This window comes from Heteronotia binoei, chromosome 11 (assembly GCF_032191835.1).
Source record: "Heteronotia binoei isolate CCM8104 ecotype False Entrance Well chromosome 11, APGP_CSIRO_Hbin_v1, whole genome shotgun sequence".
Lineage (NCBI taxonomy): Eukaryota > Metazoa > Chordata > Lepidosauria > Squamata > Gekkonidae > Heteronotia > Heteronotia binoei.
In genome coordinates, this window is record NC_083233.1 from 79,438,014 (window position 1) to 79,454,092 (window position 16,079).

At 48.3% G+C, this 16,079-nt stretch overlaps 1 protein-coding gene across 1 annotated transcript in view; it reads left to right on the forward strand.

Annotated features, from left to right (window-relative positions):
• Window positions 1–3,482: 3,482 nt before the first annotated feature.
• The window catches only part of TCTN1 (tectonic family member 1), a 40,276-nt gene continuing 27,679 nt past the window's right edge, over window positions 3,483–16,079 (forward strand). The window contains 4 exon segments of the mRNA XM_060249665.1: window positions 3,483–3,837; window positions 5,127–5,247; window positions 14,636–14,744; window positions 14,746–14,767. Of these exon segments, the coding sequence (XP_060105648.1) occupies window positions 3,483–3,837; window positions 5,127–5,247; window positions 14,636–14,744; window positions 14,746–14,767 (607 nt within the window).

Sequence of the window (16,079 nt, forward strand, 5' to 3'; positions counted from 1 at the left end):
CTTTTTTGGGGGGTACGTTTTGAATCTTTTATATGTGTGTGTGAGTTTGTGCACCTGGAAATCATGGCAGCCTCTGGTGACTGACCTCTACTGGGGGCCTGGAGGATATTCAGGGAGGTGGCTGAATCAAGCCTGCCGCTGCCCTCCTGACTGCTGGTATTCCAAGGAGGTCTCCCATCCAAGTACTTGCCAGAATTGACCCTGCTTAGCGTCTGAGATCGGGCTTGCCTGGGCTATCCAGGTCAGGGTGAGGGGAGGGATTTCAATGGGTTGCCAACTCTGGTTTGGGAAATTCCTGGAGACTTGGGTGTGCAGCCTGGGGAGGGTGGGGTTTGACGAGGGACTTCTGTGGGGTATAGTATCATAGAGTCCACCCTCCAAAACGGCCATTTCCCTGCATGGGACCTGATCTCTGTCATCTAGAAATCAGTTGTAATTTTGGGAGACCTCCAGTCCCCTTCTGGAGGTTGGCAGTCCTACTTCCTTGCCTTATGTTGAGCCAAAACAGATGCAGTAAAACTAGGGTTGTCAGCTTCAGGTTGGGAAATTCCTGGAGATTTGGGGGGGGGGGGGGGCGGAGCCTGGGGAGGACAGGGACCTCAGTGGGGTATCATGTCATGGAGACAACCCTCCAATGCCTCCATTTTCTCCAGGGGAACTGATCTCTGCAGTATGGAGATGACCTGTAACTCCAGGAGATCCCCAGGCCCCACTTGGAGGATGCAATCCAAAAAGCAGGAGAGAGTCGAACAGGCAACGCTACAAAAAACGCACAACTCTATATAACAAAAGAAAATATACCAAATATGTATTGTAACTGCAGGTAATTTTATAAATTGACATCATATCAAAACCATATGCCTCAACTTTGTAGAAAAAATATCTTGTAGAGGAGCAAATAAGTCCAAACCAGAACGGGCGAGGAAAAAATCCTCTTCTGATGAACAGATTCCTGCTGAAAAGTCTTTCAATTTGGCTGTTCCTCCTCAAAGTAGTTGTGAAGCCAAAACTTATATAAATTTAGTGTCCCCCCCCCCCAGGGAAGATTTCGGAGACTTGAAGCCCCTGGAAGCTTCCCTGGACAGGACACCAAATTTATTTAAGTTTTTGGCTTAAGGACTACTTGGAGAAACGACAACCAAATTGAAAGACTTTTCCAACAGGAATCTCTTCACGAGAAGATTTTTCCCTCGCCTTTTTCGGCATTCTGGTTTGAATTTAATGGACTTACTTGCTCCTGTACAAGATATTTTTCTAAAAAATTGTATCTGATTTTGACATGATGACAATTTATGAAATTACCCGTAGTTGTAAATACATATTTGGCATAGTGCATTTCGTTATATAGAGTTGCGGTTTTTGTAGTGTTTCACCTAGGGTTGCCGAGTCCCACTCAAGAAATATCCGGGGACTTTGGGAGTGGAGCCAGGAACAAGGGTGTGATACGCGATTGAACGCCAAACGGAATTCTGGCAATCCTATTTAAAGGGGCCATGCTCCTTTTAAATGCCTTCCTTCCATAGGAAATAATGGAGGGTAGGAGCACCTTCTTTGGGGGCTTGTAGAATTGGATTTCCTGATCCGATCTTTTTGAAACTTGGGGGGGGGGGTGTTTTGAGGAGAGGTACCAGGTGCCATGCTGCAAGTTTGGTGCCTCTACATCAAACAACAGCCCCTCTGGAGTCTCAGATACCCATGGATCAATTCTCTATTATAACTATTGGAATCCATATCTATGGGGAATAATGGAGTGGCCAGCAGATGTTCCCTCCCTCTGCGTTCTAATCACCCTGAGGTGGGAGGAGAGCCTCCAAACCAGGGGATTCCCTGCCCCCACCCGGGGATGAGAACCCAAGGAAAAACCGTGACAAATAACAAATACAATCATAAATTTGATTCCCCACTCCTCCACTTGCACCTGCTGGCATGGCCTCAGGTCAGCCATAGCTCTGGCAGAGGTTGCCCTTGAAAGGGCAGATGCTGTGAGAGTCCTCTCAGCCCCACCCACCTCACAGGGTGTCTGTTGTGGGGGAGGAAGGGAAAGGGGATTGCGAGCCGCTCTGAGACTCTTCGGAGTGGAGGGCGGGATATAAATCCAATATCTTCATCTACCTCACAGGGTGTCTGTTGTGGGGGAGGAAGGGAAAGGAGATTGTGAGCCCCTCTGAGACTCTTCGGAGTGGAGGGCGGGATATAAATCCAATATCTTCATCTACCTCACAGGGTGTCTGTTGTGGGGGGGAGGAAGGGAAAGGAGATTGTGAGCCGCTCTGAGACTCTTCGGAGTGGAGGGCAGGATATAAATCCAATATCTTCATCTACATCACAGGGTGTCTGTTGTGGGGGAGGAAGGGAAAGGAGATTGTGAGCCCCTCTGAGACTCTTAGGAGTGGAGGGCGGGATATAAATCCAATATCTTCATCTACCTCACAGGGTGTCTGTTGTGGGGGAGGAAGGGAAAGGAGATTGTGAGCCCCTCTGAGACTCTTAGGAGTGGAGGGCGGGATATAAATCCAATATCTTCATCTACCTCACAGGGTGTCTGTTGTGGGGGAGGAAGGTAAAGGAGCTTGTGAGCTGCTCTGAGACTCTCTGGAGTGGAGGGCAGGATATAAATCCAATATCATCATCATCACCATAAATTCACTTATAATTATTAGAGTATGAAACTTCAAAGTATTTGATTGTCACGATCCATTTCAATAATTAGTATTTTACGGTAAGTACATATAATTCACTTACAAAACGCATCTAAGCACAATTACATCGGAACAATAATTTAAAGCGCTTAGTGCTACAAAGTGCTTGTCAGTCAAAGTGCCTGTGCAGGTTTTTCTTCCAAAAGGAATATATCTGAAGATTCCCCGGCTTTGAAGTTTCATACTCTAACAATTATACGTGAATTTATGATTGCATTCATTATTTGTCGCGGTTTTTCCTCGGGTTCTCATCCTATGCCGTGACTCTCTCTAGACTGGAGTACAGCACGCTTTTATTCAGATTCGCCAGTCCAAGAGCCTCTTCATTCACGAAACAACCTCGCGAGGTGGGTTAAGCTGCAAGAGAGTGACAGTGCAATCCTAATGACACTTTCCTGGGAGTAAGACCCATCGAATAAACTGTAGCAGAATTCAGAGTAGACCTGTTTAGGATTGCATGGCTGAAGATTACCCTGCAAGCTCCATGGCGAGTGAGGATCTGAGTTCGAGTCTCAGCACGCCAGCCCGGCAACGCCTCGCCTGCAAAGCCGCTCCCCGCCCGCCTCAAGCCGTTGCCGTGGTGACAGCTTCGCTCTTTCCCACAATGCCTCGGGCGCGGCGGCGCAGTTCCTCTCTCTGCCTCCAAGGGGAGCTCCCGCCGAAAGCCCGCGGTGAAGAGTTCGTTAGAGTCCCGTCATGCTCTGCGCTGTCTCCATGGCTACCAAGTCGCGGGCCTAAGTTGCGGCGCGGCGGCCGCGGCCTAACTAGGAGCCGAAGGCCCGAATGGGGTCTGGCGCGGCGCTGCTGCTCGCCTGGTGCCTCTTGGCGCTGCTGCCGCTGCCGGTTGCCCCCTCCACGGCAGTGCCGACCCCGAGCCCCGCCTCGGTCTTGGCAGATGGGGCTACGACGGGGTGGCAGCCCGACAGGTTCCCTAGCGCGGCACCCACCGCGGGGCTCCCCTCTCCGGCCTCAGAGACCAGCCAGAGCCCCACAGGCCTCGCGGAAGAAACCGCCGCCTCGGAATCCAGCCCGAGCACCAGCAGCCCCGCAGAGACCCCGGGGACCCGCGCCCCTTCCAGGCCACCGCCTCCCACTGTGGCTCCCCGGGCCGACCCCTGGCCCCAGCCAGTGACCGACGGTGAGTCCTGCTGCCCCGGGTCCGATTCAAGAAATATCTGGGGACTTTGGGGGTGGAGCCAGGGGACTTTAAGGGTGGAGCCAGGAGACATTGGGGTGGAGCCAGGAGACTTTGGGGGTGGAGCCAGGAGACATTGGGGTGGAGCCAGGGGACTTTGGGGGTGGAGCCAGGAGACATTGGGGTGGAGCCAGGAGACATTGGGGTGGAGCCAAGAGACTTTGTGGTGGAGCCAGGAGACTTTGGGGTGGAGCCAGGAGACTTTGGGGTGGAGCCAGGGAACTTGGGGTGGAGCCAGGAGACATTGGGGTGGAGCCAGGAGACATTGGGGGTGGAGTCAGGGGACTTTGGGTGGAGCCAGGGGACTTTGAGGGTGGGGTAAAGCCAGGAGACTTTGGGGTGGAGCCAGAGGACTTTGGGGGTGGAGTCAGGGGACTTTGGGTGGAGCCAGGGGACTTTGGGGGTGGGGTGGAGCCAGGAGACATGGGGGTGGAGCCAGGAGACTTTGGGGTGGAGCCAAGAGACTTTGTGGTGGAGCCAGGGGACTTTGGGGTGGAGCCAGGGGACTTTGGGGGTGGAGGCAGGGGACTTTAGGGGTGGAGCCAGGACCAAGGTTGTTGCAAGCATGATTGAACTCCAAAGACTGCACACCTTTTAAATGCCGTCCCTCCATTGGAAGTAATGAAGGATAGGGGCACCTTCTTTTGGGGCTCACAGAATTGGACCCTCCTGGTCCAATCTTTTTGGAACTTGGAGGGTGTTTTGAGGAGAGATACCAGATGCTGTGCTGAAAATTTGGTGCCTCTACCTCAAAAAACAGCGCCCCCCCCCCCCCGAGCCCCAGATACCCGCGGATCAGTTCTCCATTATACCCAGAATCACATCAGTTGGTACTGTCTGCATCTGCCAACAAGAGGGATGTAAAAGACAGCAGACTGTGGTACCTTTCATAGTATCCAGTGTTGGACCTTTATTTATGTTGGATTTATGGGCAATAGACTTATTGCTTTATGAAATTGATATGAACAATAGATGAGAATTGCATGTAAGAAATGTGTTTGGTATTTATTTACAACATATAGTTACACAGTGTTGTTCTGGCTTTACTAATCTGTACACTGTGAGTTTCTGGTTTGCCCCATCTGGGGATTGGCAACCCGAAACAGCTAAATGGCACCTCCCAATGCAGGGGCAGTCTACCCTAAACAGCTCACACAGCTACCAGTTGTTCAGATGTGCAGAGGCTGGATTCACTTTTTGTTTGACTTTTTTGTTTGGCTCTTCATCTTCAGTGGCCAAATTGTGCGTCTGCGACCTCTTGGTAGACCAGTGCGACATCAATTGCTGTTGCGATCCCACCTGCACCACTGCAGATTTCAGCCTTTTCACAGCATGCTCGGTTCCTGTTGTCACGTAAGTGTTTGCAGACATCGTTCATGGCTTGCAGCGTGAAGGTGCATTTTGTGAGCTGCTCTGGATGTTCACGATCCGTCGGCTCTTGTGTAAGTGTAACACGTGAGAATGCGCGAGGAGGGGGATCGCTTGCCTGCCTGGAAGCCAGCTCTGCCTATCCTGCTCACAGTCCTTTGAAGAAGCCCTAGGATAGAGCGGAGAGCCGGTTTGGTGTAGTGGTTAAGTGTGAGGACTCTTATCTGGGAGAACCGGGTTTGATTCCCCACTCCTCCACTTGCACCTGCTGGAATGGCCTTGGGTCAGCCATAGCTCTGGCAGAGGTTGTCCTTGAAAGGGCAGCTGCTGGGAGAGCCCTCTCCAGCCCCACCCACCTCACAGGGTGTCTGTTGTGAGGGAGGGAGATAAAGGAGATTGTGAGCTGCTCTGAGACTCTTCGTAGTGGAGGGCGGGATATAAATCCAATATCTTCTTCATCTTCTTCTTCTTCTACCTGATTTAAACATGCTGTTTTAGATATATTCAGGTGGTTCACTGTGTTTGTCTGAAGCAATAGAACAAAGTTTAAAGGAGCACTTTTAAGATTAACAAAGTTTAAATCTGGATATAAAGGAGCCAGTTGGACTCAAGCTTTTGATATAAATCAAGATGGGTAGCTGTGTTAGTATATCTATAGCAACGGAAAAGAGCAAGGCTCCAGTAGCACTTTAAAGACCAACAAAATTTGTAGCAGGAGAGGAGCCACCGCTCACTATTCCAGGTATCTGAATTATTTAATTAATTAATTCGATTTTTAGTCTGCCCTTCCCGTAGGACAGGCTCAGGGCGAGTTACTTCCTAAAAACAGTCAACAATAAAAACCGTAAAATACCAATTTAAATATATAACATCTAAAACTACAGAATGATAGTAGACTAAAATAGCAGGTTCTGCCTCACAGACATGGCCTGTTGTCCAGGTCCAACAGATCTTATAACACTGGGATGGAAAGAATGAAGGGGGAGGCCAGTAACAAGTGAAAGAGCTCTGTTTTACAGGCCCCTGCGGAACCGGAACATAAGCTCAATTAAGCTCATAGAAAAGGTCCCCTGTGCAAGCACCAGTCGTTTCCGACTCTGGGGCCACGTCGCATCAGGACGTTTTCACGGCAGACTTTTTACGGGGTGGTTTGCCATTGCCTTCCCCAGTCATCTACGCCCCCCCCAGCAAGCTGGGTCCTCATTTTACCAACCTCGGAAGGATGGAAGGCTGAGTCAACCCTGAGCCGACTACCTGAATCCATCTTCTGCCGGGGATCGAACTCAGGTCGTGAGCAGAGAGTTCAGACCGCAGTACTGCAGCTTTACCACTCTGGGCCACGGGGCTGCAAAGTTAAGGTCATAACCCTGCCACAAATTTTGTTAGTCTTTAAGGTGCTCCCGGACTCTTGCTCTTTTCTCTAACTTTTGATATGGTTCTGCCCTCTTGCGGGTCTGTAACATCTTGGAGGACATTGGAAATAGGGTTGGTTCTCTGAAAGCACTCTCACCATTGCACTGCCCGGCCATTCGTAGGGCAGCGCTTTCAGAGAAGTGGTTTCCCTCCTTTGTGTCCTTGTAAGAAGATTCTGCCATGTTAAAAATTGCACATGTAACTCTCCTCATTGGCCCCTTTCACTCAGGAGCTTTTGTTCATATAGAAACTGCCCAGATCGTGTTTTTAGGAATCACTAATCAGTGCCACATTTTCACATATTTGCTAAAATATTTTCAATTTTTTTGTTAGCTGCTCGGAGGTAGCATCTTTTCTGGATCTTGGGCTATTTGAACATATGAAGTTGCCTTCTACTGAATCAGACCCTCGGTCCATCAAAGTCAGTCTTGTCTACTCAGATTGGCAGCTGCTCTCCAGGGTCTCAAGCTGAGGTTTTTCACGCCTATCTGCCTGGTCCCTTTTTAGTTGGAGATGCCAGGGATTGAACCTGGGACCTTCTGCTTACCAAGCAGATGCTCTACCACTGAGCCACCGCCCCTCCCATTTTTTTTTTACACCTGAAGATGATGTTGCCTTCTACCAAGTCAGACCATTGGTCTGTCGTGGACGGGCAGTGGCTTTCCATGCTCCTAGGCAGAGAAACGCCTTGAGATTCATTAACTGGAGATTGTAGAGATCCAACCTGGGACCTTCTACGTGATTATTTCAAGTGGCTGTGTTAGCTCAGAGAGACAACGTCTGCTTTGCATGCAGAAGGTTATCATCTTCATTGAAAGATCAATTAGTAGGTGATGGGGAAGGCCTTAACCTGAGACCCTGGAGAGTAACTTCCAGTCAAAGTAGATAAGACTGACTCCGATAGAACAATAGGCTGTTAAGGTAGCTCCCTGTGCCCACAGTAGATGCTACAGCAAGCATGCAGTTCGGGAGCCGAATCAGGCCCCCAGAGGGCTCATACCAGGCCCCTGAGCAACTGGCTCATCTGCTTCCTTCTCTCTCTCTCGCTTCCTTCTGCATCACAGCTTCCTTTGCAAAGCTTGCTAAATTGCATAGGAGCTACAGAACAAAATCTCTCTTTTCTCCATTGGCTGAGGCTCCTCCCTTGGGGAGGAAGGGGGGAGGAATAGCTTACTTTGCCAGGCTCTCTCAAGCACACAGCAGAGCTATTGAGCCAAACCTCTCTTCCTTCTATTGACTGAGCCCCCCCCCCAAGTCCTTGGGGAAGGAAGGAAAGAGCCAGAGCTTCCTTTGCCCAGTTCCCTGGATCCCATGGGAGAAATACAAAGAAAGCACCTTTAGGACCAATCAGTGCTAACGTTTCAAGCATGTTTTAAGTTTTTAAAAATATATATATTTGTGTTTGTCTGCTACCTAATCTTAAATAGGTACACACATGGCCCAGTCCGACATGGCTTGGCCCAACCTGACATCGCTTGGCCCCTCAAGGTCTCCCTTATGTCAGATCTGGCCCTCATAACAAATGAGTTTGACACAGTATGCTCTACTCAAGTGTTTCCCAGCACCTGCCTTTTAAGAGTCTGTAACTAAAGATGCTAGAGACTGAGCCTGGGACCTTCTACATATGAACATCTGAAGCTGCCTTATACTGAATCAGACCCTCTTTGGTCCATCAAAGTCAGTATTGTCTACTCAGACTGGCAGCGGCTCTCCAGGGTCTCAAGCTGAGGCTTTTCACACCTCTTTGCCTGGACCCTTTTTTGGAGATGCCAGGGATTGAACCTGGGACCTTCTGCTTCCCAAGCAGATGCTCTACCACTGAGCCACCGTCCCTCCCCAATGGAATGCAGGTGCTCTTATTTCTGAGCAGTGGCTCAGAAACATCTTTTCCCCCCCTGATGTCTGTAAATCTTCCAGAACTTCCTCAAAGAAAGCAGCTGCCTTTTATACTTGGAGCTCTCAACCCAAGTGTTTAGGTAGTTGTTGTTAAGGGGCCACGTGTTGTCAAGGTTATCTTGCAGCTGGAGAATCATTCTTTTCAAAACCCTGAGATCTGGAGAACAATACTGAGTTCGATGCATGTACGGGATAACCATGGAAACATGAAATCCGTGCATCTCTGAATCAGAAATGCCCTATTTTATGTTGCTGAATCTTTAATAATAAAAAGATCTGTCTGTGGCTGGGATAAATCATCAGACCATAAAGCTAGAAGCCTTAATATTGGGCACCAGTACTAGGACGATCATGGGAACCACAGAACGGAATCAGAACATCCTGGCCCACTTAAATTTCCAGAAACCCCCACCTCCTACTTTTTGCATTGGAAGGTATGGTTACCTTCAGGCATAACTCACCAGAAAATGCAGCCAGACATTTGAAATCTTACCACCAAGTTCAGGATGATGATGATGGGAAACGCAGCGTCAAAAACGCAGAGGAACAGTTTGGCCCAGGTTTATCTCCAGCTGTTTGCAAAGGAAGCTAAGGTTGTCTGTTGATGGCAGACAGACTTCATCAGAAAATAAAGGGAGGAGTCTCAGCCTTGGCCACCAGTTTCAGGAGGATGATGATGGGACTTGCAGTGCTAACAATGAAGGGAATTATAAGAACATAAGAGAAGCCATGTTGGATCAGGCCAATGGCCCATCTAGTCCAACACTCTGGATCACGCAGTGGCCAAAAAAACCCAGGTGCCATCAGGAGGTCCATCAGTGGGGCCAGGACACTAGAAGCCCTCCCACTATGCCCTCCCCAAGCACCAAGAATACAGAGCATCACTGCCCCAGACAGAGAGTTCCAAGCTGTGGCTAATAGCTGCTGATGGACCTCTGCTCAATATGTTTATCCAATCCCCTCTTGAAGCTGTCTATGCTTGCAGCCACCACCACCTCCTGTGGCGGTAAATTCCATGTGTTAATCACCCTTTGGGTGAAAAAGTACTTCCTTTTATCAGTTCTAACTCAACTGCTCAGCAATTTCATTGAATATCCACAAGTTCTCCTATTGTGAGAAAGAGAGAAAAGGACTTCTTTCTCTCCCTTCTCCATCCCATGCATAATCTTGTAAACCTCTATCATGTCACCCCTCAGTCGACGTTTCTCCATGCTAAAGAGCCCCAAGCGTTTTAACCTTTCTTCATAGGGAAAGTGTCCCAACCCTTGAATCGTTCTAATTAGAACATCCTGTCCCGCATTATCTTAAGAAACCTGCCACCCCCGTGCTATTTGCAACGGAAGCTAAGGTTCTTTCTTTGTAGCAGATGTAATGCATCAGAAAATATAGGCGTTTGAAAACTGGCTTCAATGATGGTTGACATTGCAGTACTAGAAAAGAAGGAAATTGGGAGATCCTGGCACAGTTTAACTCCCAAACATTTCTCTGGTGTTTGCAGTGGAAATATGACAAGTGAGAACAGATAGCACAGATGTGCAGACTGGGGGGGAAAAAATTCCCTCTGTTACAAAGAAATGGGATTTTAACAATGTTTTTGACCTGACAGAACATGACCTGACCTGGCGTGTAGTGGTTACAGCAGCATGGTGCATACGACCGCCATGGCACTTGCCAGTAATTCCCTTGGCACCTGTTGAACTTTTCAGAAATTGGGTGGGGCCATTGTAAGTCAAGTCTTGTAACTGGCTTGCCTCATTTAAATGGAAAGATTTTCCATGGCTGCAATAATAGTAAGCTACTGGAGGATCAGGAGGACTGATAAGCACCAAGGGTTTCCTTAGGCAACGTGTGACTCCGTTCCCCTTTTCCTTCTTCCCAAGAGATGCAAGAAAGGAGGTATTCTATTTGGCCCTGCCTCCTGCAGTAGCCATTTTGAGTTTGGCCCCACCTCCTGTGGCAGCCATTTTGAGGGGGCACTCACCGCCTGCTTGCAAATTCCAAAGATACCCACAATTTGAGCATCTGATTAGGATCTAAGAGAGCCAGGTTTGAATTTCCCATCTGCCACAGAAGCTTGCCAGTCTCAAAGCAGCTTACAATCACCTTTCCCTCCCCAGAACAGGCCCCTTGTGGGGCTAAGAAGTTTTGGGAGAATCGTGACTTGCCCAAGGTCACCCAGCAGGTTCCACGTGGAGGAGTGGGGAATCCAACTTGGTTCTCCAGATCAGAGTCTGCCACTCAGGAGAACAATGTGAGCCATTTTGGGTCCCCGGTGAGGAGAAAAGCAAGATCTTGTTGATTATCAATCTGATCTTGGCTGCAGTTAAGAAAAATTTTGAACACTCGCTGTTGCTTCATCCAGTATTGCTGGAGCTCTTTTAACAGGAGGAAGAACTGCTCATTCAGTATTCAGCTGACCTTTAAAGATTAGTGCAGCAAATAATGAGGTCGGCGAGCGGGACTAGTAGCCATTGGTAGACTTTATCCTCCATGAATCTATCCAGTCCCCTTTTAATGCTGGGTATTTCTGTGGCCATCACTACATCCATTGGCAACAAATTCCACATTTTTACTTTGATCACTCTCTGTGTAAAGTAGTATTTCCTTTTGTCCATCCAGAACCTACTGTCCATCAGCTTCTTCAGCCTTGATTCATAATATACGCGTCTGCCTCTCTGTATGGGAATTCTAATTCTGTACCATGGAGGTTTTTAGGGGGGTGCTTGTGTATATAGGAAAAGCAGCAACTGGGTACCATTCCGCCATGCCTGGGCCAGCCAACCCACCTCTGCAGTCTCTACCCTCCCTCCACCCCCCCCCCCCACAAGGACAAAGGAAGAAGAGGAAGCAGCCAGGCATCTTGTTACGCCCAGATCCAGATCATCATTATTATTATTTTGAGTTTCATCTGTGAACACTGTTTTTACAATTTAGTTATTTGGATTTGTTTTAAATTGCCTTAAATTGGGTGCCAGTTTTGGTATGAAATGCAGGGTTAAAATATGATTTTAAGCAGGCACTATCAGTATCTTAAAATGTCCACTCGGTCCGTTAACGCCCAAGACGCTGTGCAGATGAGAGTTCCTTCCGAGCTTTCCTTTAGGCCTAAGCCATCCAGCTGTGTTTTTCCTCGACACCTGTTTATGCCTCCAGCGTCTTTGGCGCATTGTGAATCTGACAGCCAAATAAAGCCACACCTGCTGACAGTAGTCCTGTTGACTACAAACATGTCAGCAAGCGTGTTGCAGTGCTCTTCAGATCTTTCAATACAGCTACCTTCCATTTTTAAAAAAACAAACAGAAGCTTGGAAATAATCCTGTATGAACTCTCAGCATGTGAGGCACTACTTGCCAAACCTCTTATTTCCTCTCCTCCTCCCCTCTCCACCGCTGGCAGTTCATTAGTCCAATCTGGCTGTGCAGTCTTATTCTCGGCTCTTTGAAAAGTGAGTCACACGTCACCTGGGACTTGATGGTTGCCATTGTTCCGGCCCACAATGCAACTGGCCACCCACCTCCTAGAGCAATCAGGCATGGAAGTGCCCTTGGTTGGGGATGCAGTCTCTCTTAGGAAGAAAACATGTCCTTGCCTGAAAAGACAGGCACAGAATGCGTGCGTGTGTATTTATGCTGTTCCTTCTGGAAAATGCAGCTAGAACGTCAGCCTCAGCCTTTGCTGGATGTTATCTTTCCGAAACAATCATTTCTGTAGGCTTTTCCAATCCAGTTCTGCTGTTGTTTCTTCCAACAAGAGCACCGCGTAGCAGATTAGGTCGAGAAAGGAGGCAGGATTTGAACTTGGGCCTCAGCAGAGCTTCTCCGCGAGTGTCTAATCCGCCCTTGAAGCCCACTCCCCAAGTTGTTGACCATCTCTGTATCTTAGTCCACTTTCAACAGAATGGCTAGACTTTAGGTGTTGGATTACAAAGCCATCCACCGCTTCTTGCAAAGCAAGTCTGCACGTATTCGCCTACTCGAGTCCATTTCGTGTATCCTCGTGGCTGGTGGCAATCTAATGCCTCAGAAAAAAGGAGTCAGAAAGTTTCCCCCACCAAAACAGACTTTGTGGGTCTCTTCACCCTCCCACGCGGTGGCGGTCGTTCTGTAATGTAACATTTCTAATAAATCAAAGCAGTACGACCAGTACACACCTTTTTTTTGTTTTAAGCAACCCTCAAATTTGATTTATGAGCCCAAGTACAGCCTGGGCATGTAGACACGCCAATGAAAGGAGCTTGTTTCATATGGCCAAAGGCCATTACAATCTGAAGGAAGACGTGTGTGAATTAGAGGGACATAAAATGCAAGAACTGGCAGAGATTACAATCAAAACACATTAAAATGCAATACGAAAACCTGGCCTGAAAACACAAACCCTTAAGACATACTACAGCGGATGAGGCCTCAAATGGAGGAAAGAGCTTCTGCTTTGCATACAAAAGATCCAAGGTTCCATCCCCAGGTCGGAGGTGATGTGGAAGATCTTTGCCTGACACCTTGGAGTCACGTTGCAAGTCTGAGTAGACAGTACTGATTTTGAGAGACCGGGTCTAGTTCAGTATAAGGTAGTTTTATGGGTTTGAGAGCAGCTGTAGCCCAAATACGATACCAGTTAAGTGGATCTGCGTCAGTCTGGAGAAAAATACGCCAGTTTGGTGTAATGGTTAAGTGTGTGGACTCTTATCTGGGAGAACCGGGTTTGATTCCCCACTCCTCCACTTGCACCTGCTGGAATGGCCTTGGGTCAGCCACAGCTCTGGCAGAGGTTGTCCTTGAAAGGGCAGCTGCTGTGAGAGCCCTCTCCAGCCCCACCCACCTCACAGGGTGTCTGTTGTGGGGGAGGAAGGGAAAGGAGATTGTGAGCCGCTCTGAGACTCTTCGGAGTGGAGGGCGGGATAGAAATCCAATATCTTCTTCTTCTTCTCTATCCCTGGACAGATGTTGAGGCTTGCTAAAATAGCTTTGACAATTTTAGATTGGGCTCTGAGTAAGGAGGGCAGAAGGGAATGTAATGGGGAAGTCCCCACCACCACGCTCTATGGAGAGAGAGGCTTTGGGGGCAGGCTTTTGGGTGTAATTTTTTTACCTTGGATTTATGCCCCATTATGATCAAAGAGAGCCAGTTTGGTGTAGTGGTTAAGTGTGCAAACTCTTTATCTGGGAGAACCGGGTTTGATTCCCCGCTTCTCCACTTGCACCTGCTGGAATGGCCTTGGGTTAGCCATAGCTATCGCAGGAGTTGTCCTTGAAAGGGCAGCTTCTGTGAGAGTCCTCTCAGCCCCACCCACCTCACAGGGTGTCTGTTGTGGGGGGAGAAGATATAGAAGATTGTAAGCCGCTCTGAGTCTGATTCAGAGAGAAGCGCAGGGTATAAATCTGCAGTCTTCTTCTTTTTATTATTACCATGGCCCCTGGCATAGACTAATTACGTTGAAGAGGTATGAAGCTCTGTTGAGGTCTCTTTAATCAGAACAAACCACAGGGTGGGGGGGAGTCAGACTTCAGTTCGCAGATGGCAGCTACCTCTCAGACCATGCAATACTGAGGTCTGTTAATGGAAAATGCCAGGGTCTAAGCCTGACCATTCTTTATGCAAACGCTATGTAATTCCAGAGATGGTCAGCTTCCCTGAGCCCTCATATTTGGCTCCAGATATGTTCCCCTGCTTGCTTTTTTGTGCAGAAGATCTAGTCTGACGGTAGCTTTGTGGCAGTTTGAGAGCCAGTTTGGTGTAGTCGTTAAGTGTGCAGACTCTTATCTGGGAGAACGGGGTTTGATTCCCCGCTCCTCCACTTCCACCTGCTAGCATGGCCTTGGGTCAGCCATAGCTCTGGCAGAGGTTGTCCTTGAAAGGGCAGCTGCTGTGAGAGCCCTCTCAGCCCCATCCACCTCACAGGGTGTCTGTTGTGGGGGAGGAAGGTAAAGGAGATTGTGTGCCTCTCTGAGACTCTTCGGAGTGGAGGGCGGGATATAAATCCAATATCTTCTTCTTCTCTCTGCTGTTCTATGTGATCATGTATCAACACCTCGCTTTCCCTCCCCCCCCCTCTTATTTTCTTTGAAGAGGTGACAGCCAGCTCTGCAGGCAGCCGGAAGCTCTTTATTCAATGGACACCTCAGTGTACCCTCCCAGGAGGATGTATCAGTTAGCCGACAAAGTCAACCCCAGTGTTTTTCTGCATTCAGACCGTCAACTGTAAGTGGAGCCCCCATTGGGTGTAAAAATGTTCTTGTGCGAATGCTTGAAAATCCTCCTGGAGGACGCTGCTGAAGGAGGAAGAGTTTTCTCTGTGTTTAGAACTGCACTGCAGTTCTCCCCCATCTGTGTACTTGGGGTAAAAATGCAGCTAAGCCATCATGGCAGGGTGTGGGGGGTGGGAATGTAACTTGAGCAGAACCTCTTTTTCATGTCAGATCATATGGAACACAGGATGTTTGACAAGTAAATTTGATTTAATGTTATTTAGATTTATAATCCACTTTATCCTGAAGTCTCTGGGCATTCCGAAAAGCAAACATCAGTAAATGGAATCAGATTTCAAGGCATTAGTGTTCTTTGCGGCTCCAGTTTTCCAGTTCCTGCTAGCTCTGTTTCCTACCGTTGTTTCCCTGTTCTGTGAGCATGCATAGTGTTATAGAATAGAGTCTCTCCATCTTGCAAAGTTGATCCCCACTGAAAGAAGAAAAAAAATCAGAAAGCAGCATATGGGGGTTTGTCAATGACTTTAATCACAAAAGGACTGAATAGTTTCGCAGTGGAAAACTAAATCACCCCTATCAATACCATTCTGGAGGGGAAACCAATCCACCATCTCCATATTTGAACTGTATCACTGTATTCAGACATAAAAGAGCCCCCTGGTGCAGAGTGGTAAAGCTGCAGTACTGCAGTCCTAAGCTCTGCTCACGACCTGAGTTCGATCCCGGCGGAAGCTGGGTTCAGGTAGCCGGCTTGAGGTTGACTCAGCCTTCCATCCTTCCGAGGTCGATCAAATGAGTACCCAGCTTGCTGGGGGGAAAGTGTAAAAGACTGGGGAAGGCAATGGCAAACCACCCTGTAAAAAAAAAAGTCTGCCGTGAAAACGTGAAAGCAACGTCACCCCAGAGTTGGATATGACTGGTGCTAGCACAGGGGACTACCTTTACCTTTTATTTAGACATAATGACAGAAAATGACTTGTGGTTTCAGAGAGAAGCCTCATAGACTCTCAGTTATGGAAGACTTCCAGATCCCTGACTAACTAGTTTGTCATTTCATCTGATTTGGATATCACAGCCAACAGCAGTTTCTTTCTTTTTTTTTGCCTGTAGCCCAGGATTCCAAACCAGGTTAAACTAAAGTACAGGTTGCTTCTTTGCCTCCAAGTTGGACTTTTGATGTGTTGGGAACCAGAATGGCTTCGGTATCCAAGCCGCACACAAGGGGAGGGTATTGCAAGTTATCCTGAGAATTTCTGTAAGGACAAACTACGGTAGTTTGTTGCAATGTCTGCATCCAGCCTGCAGGT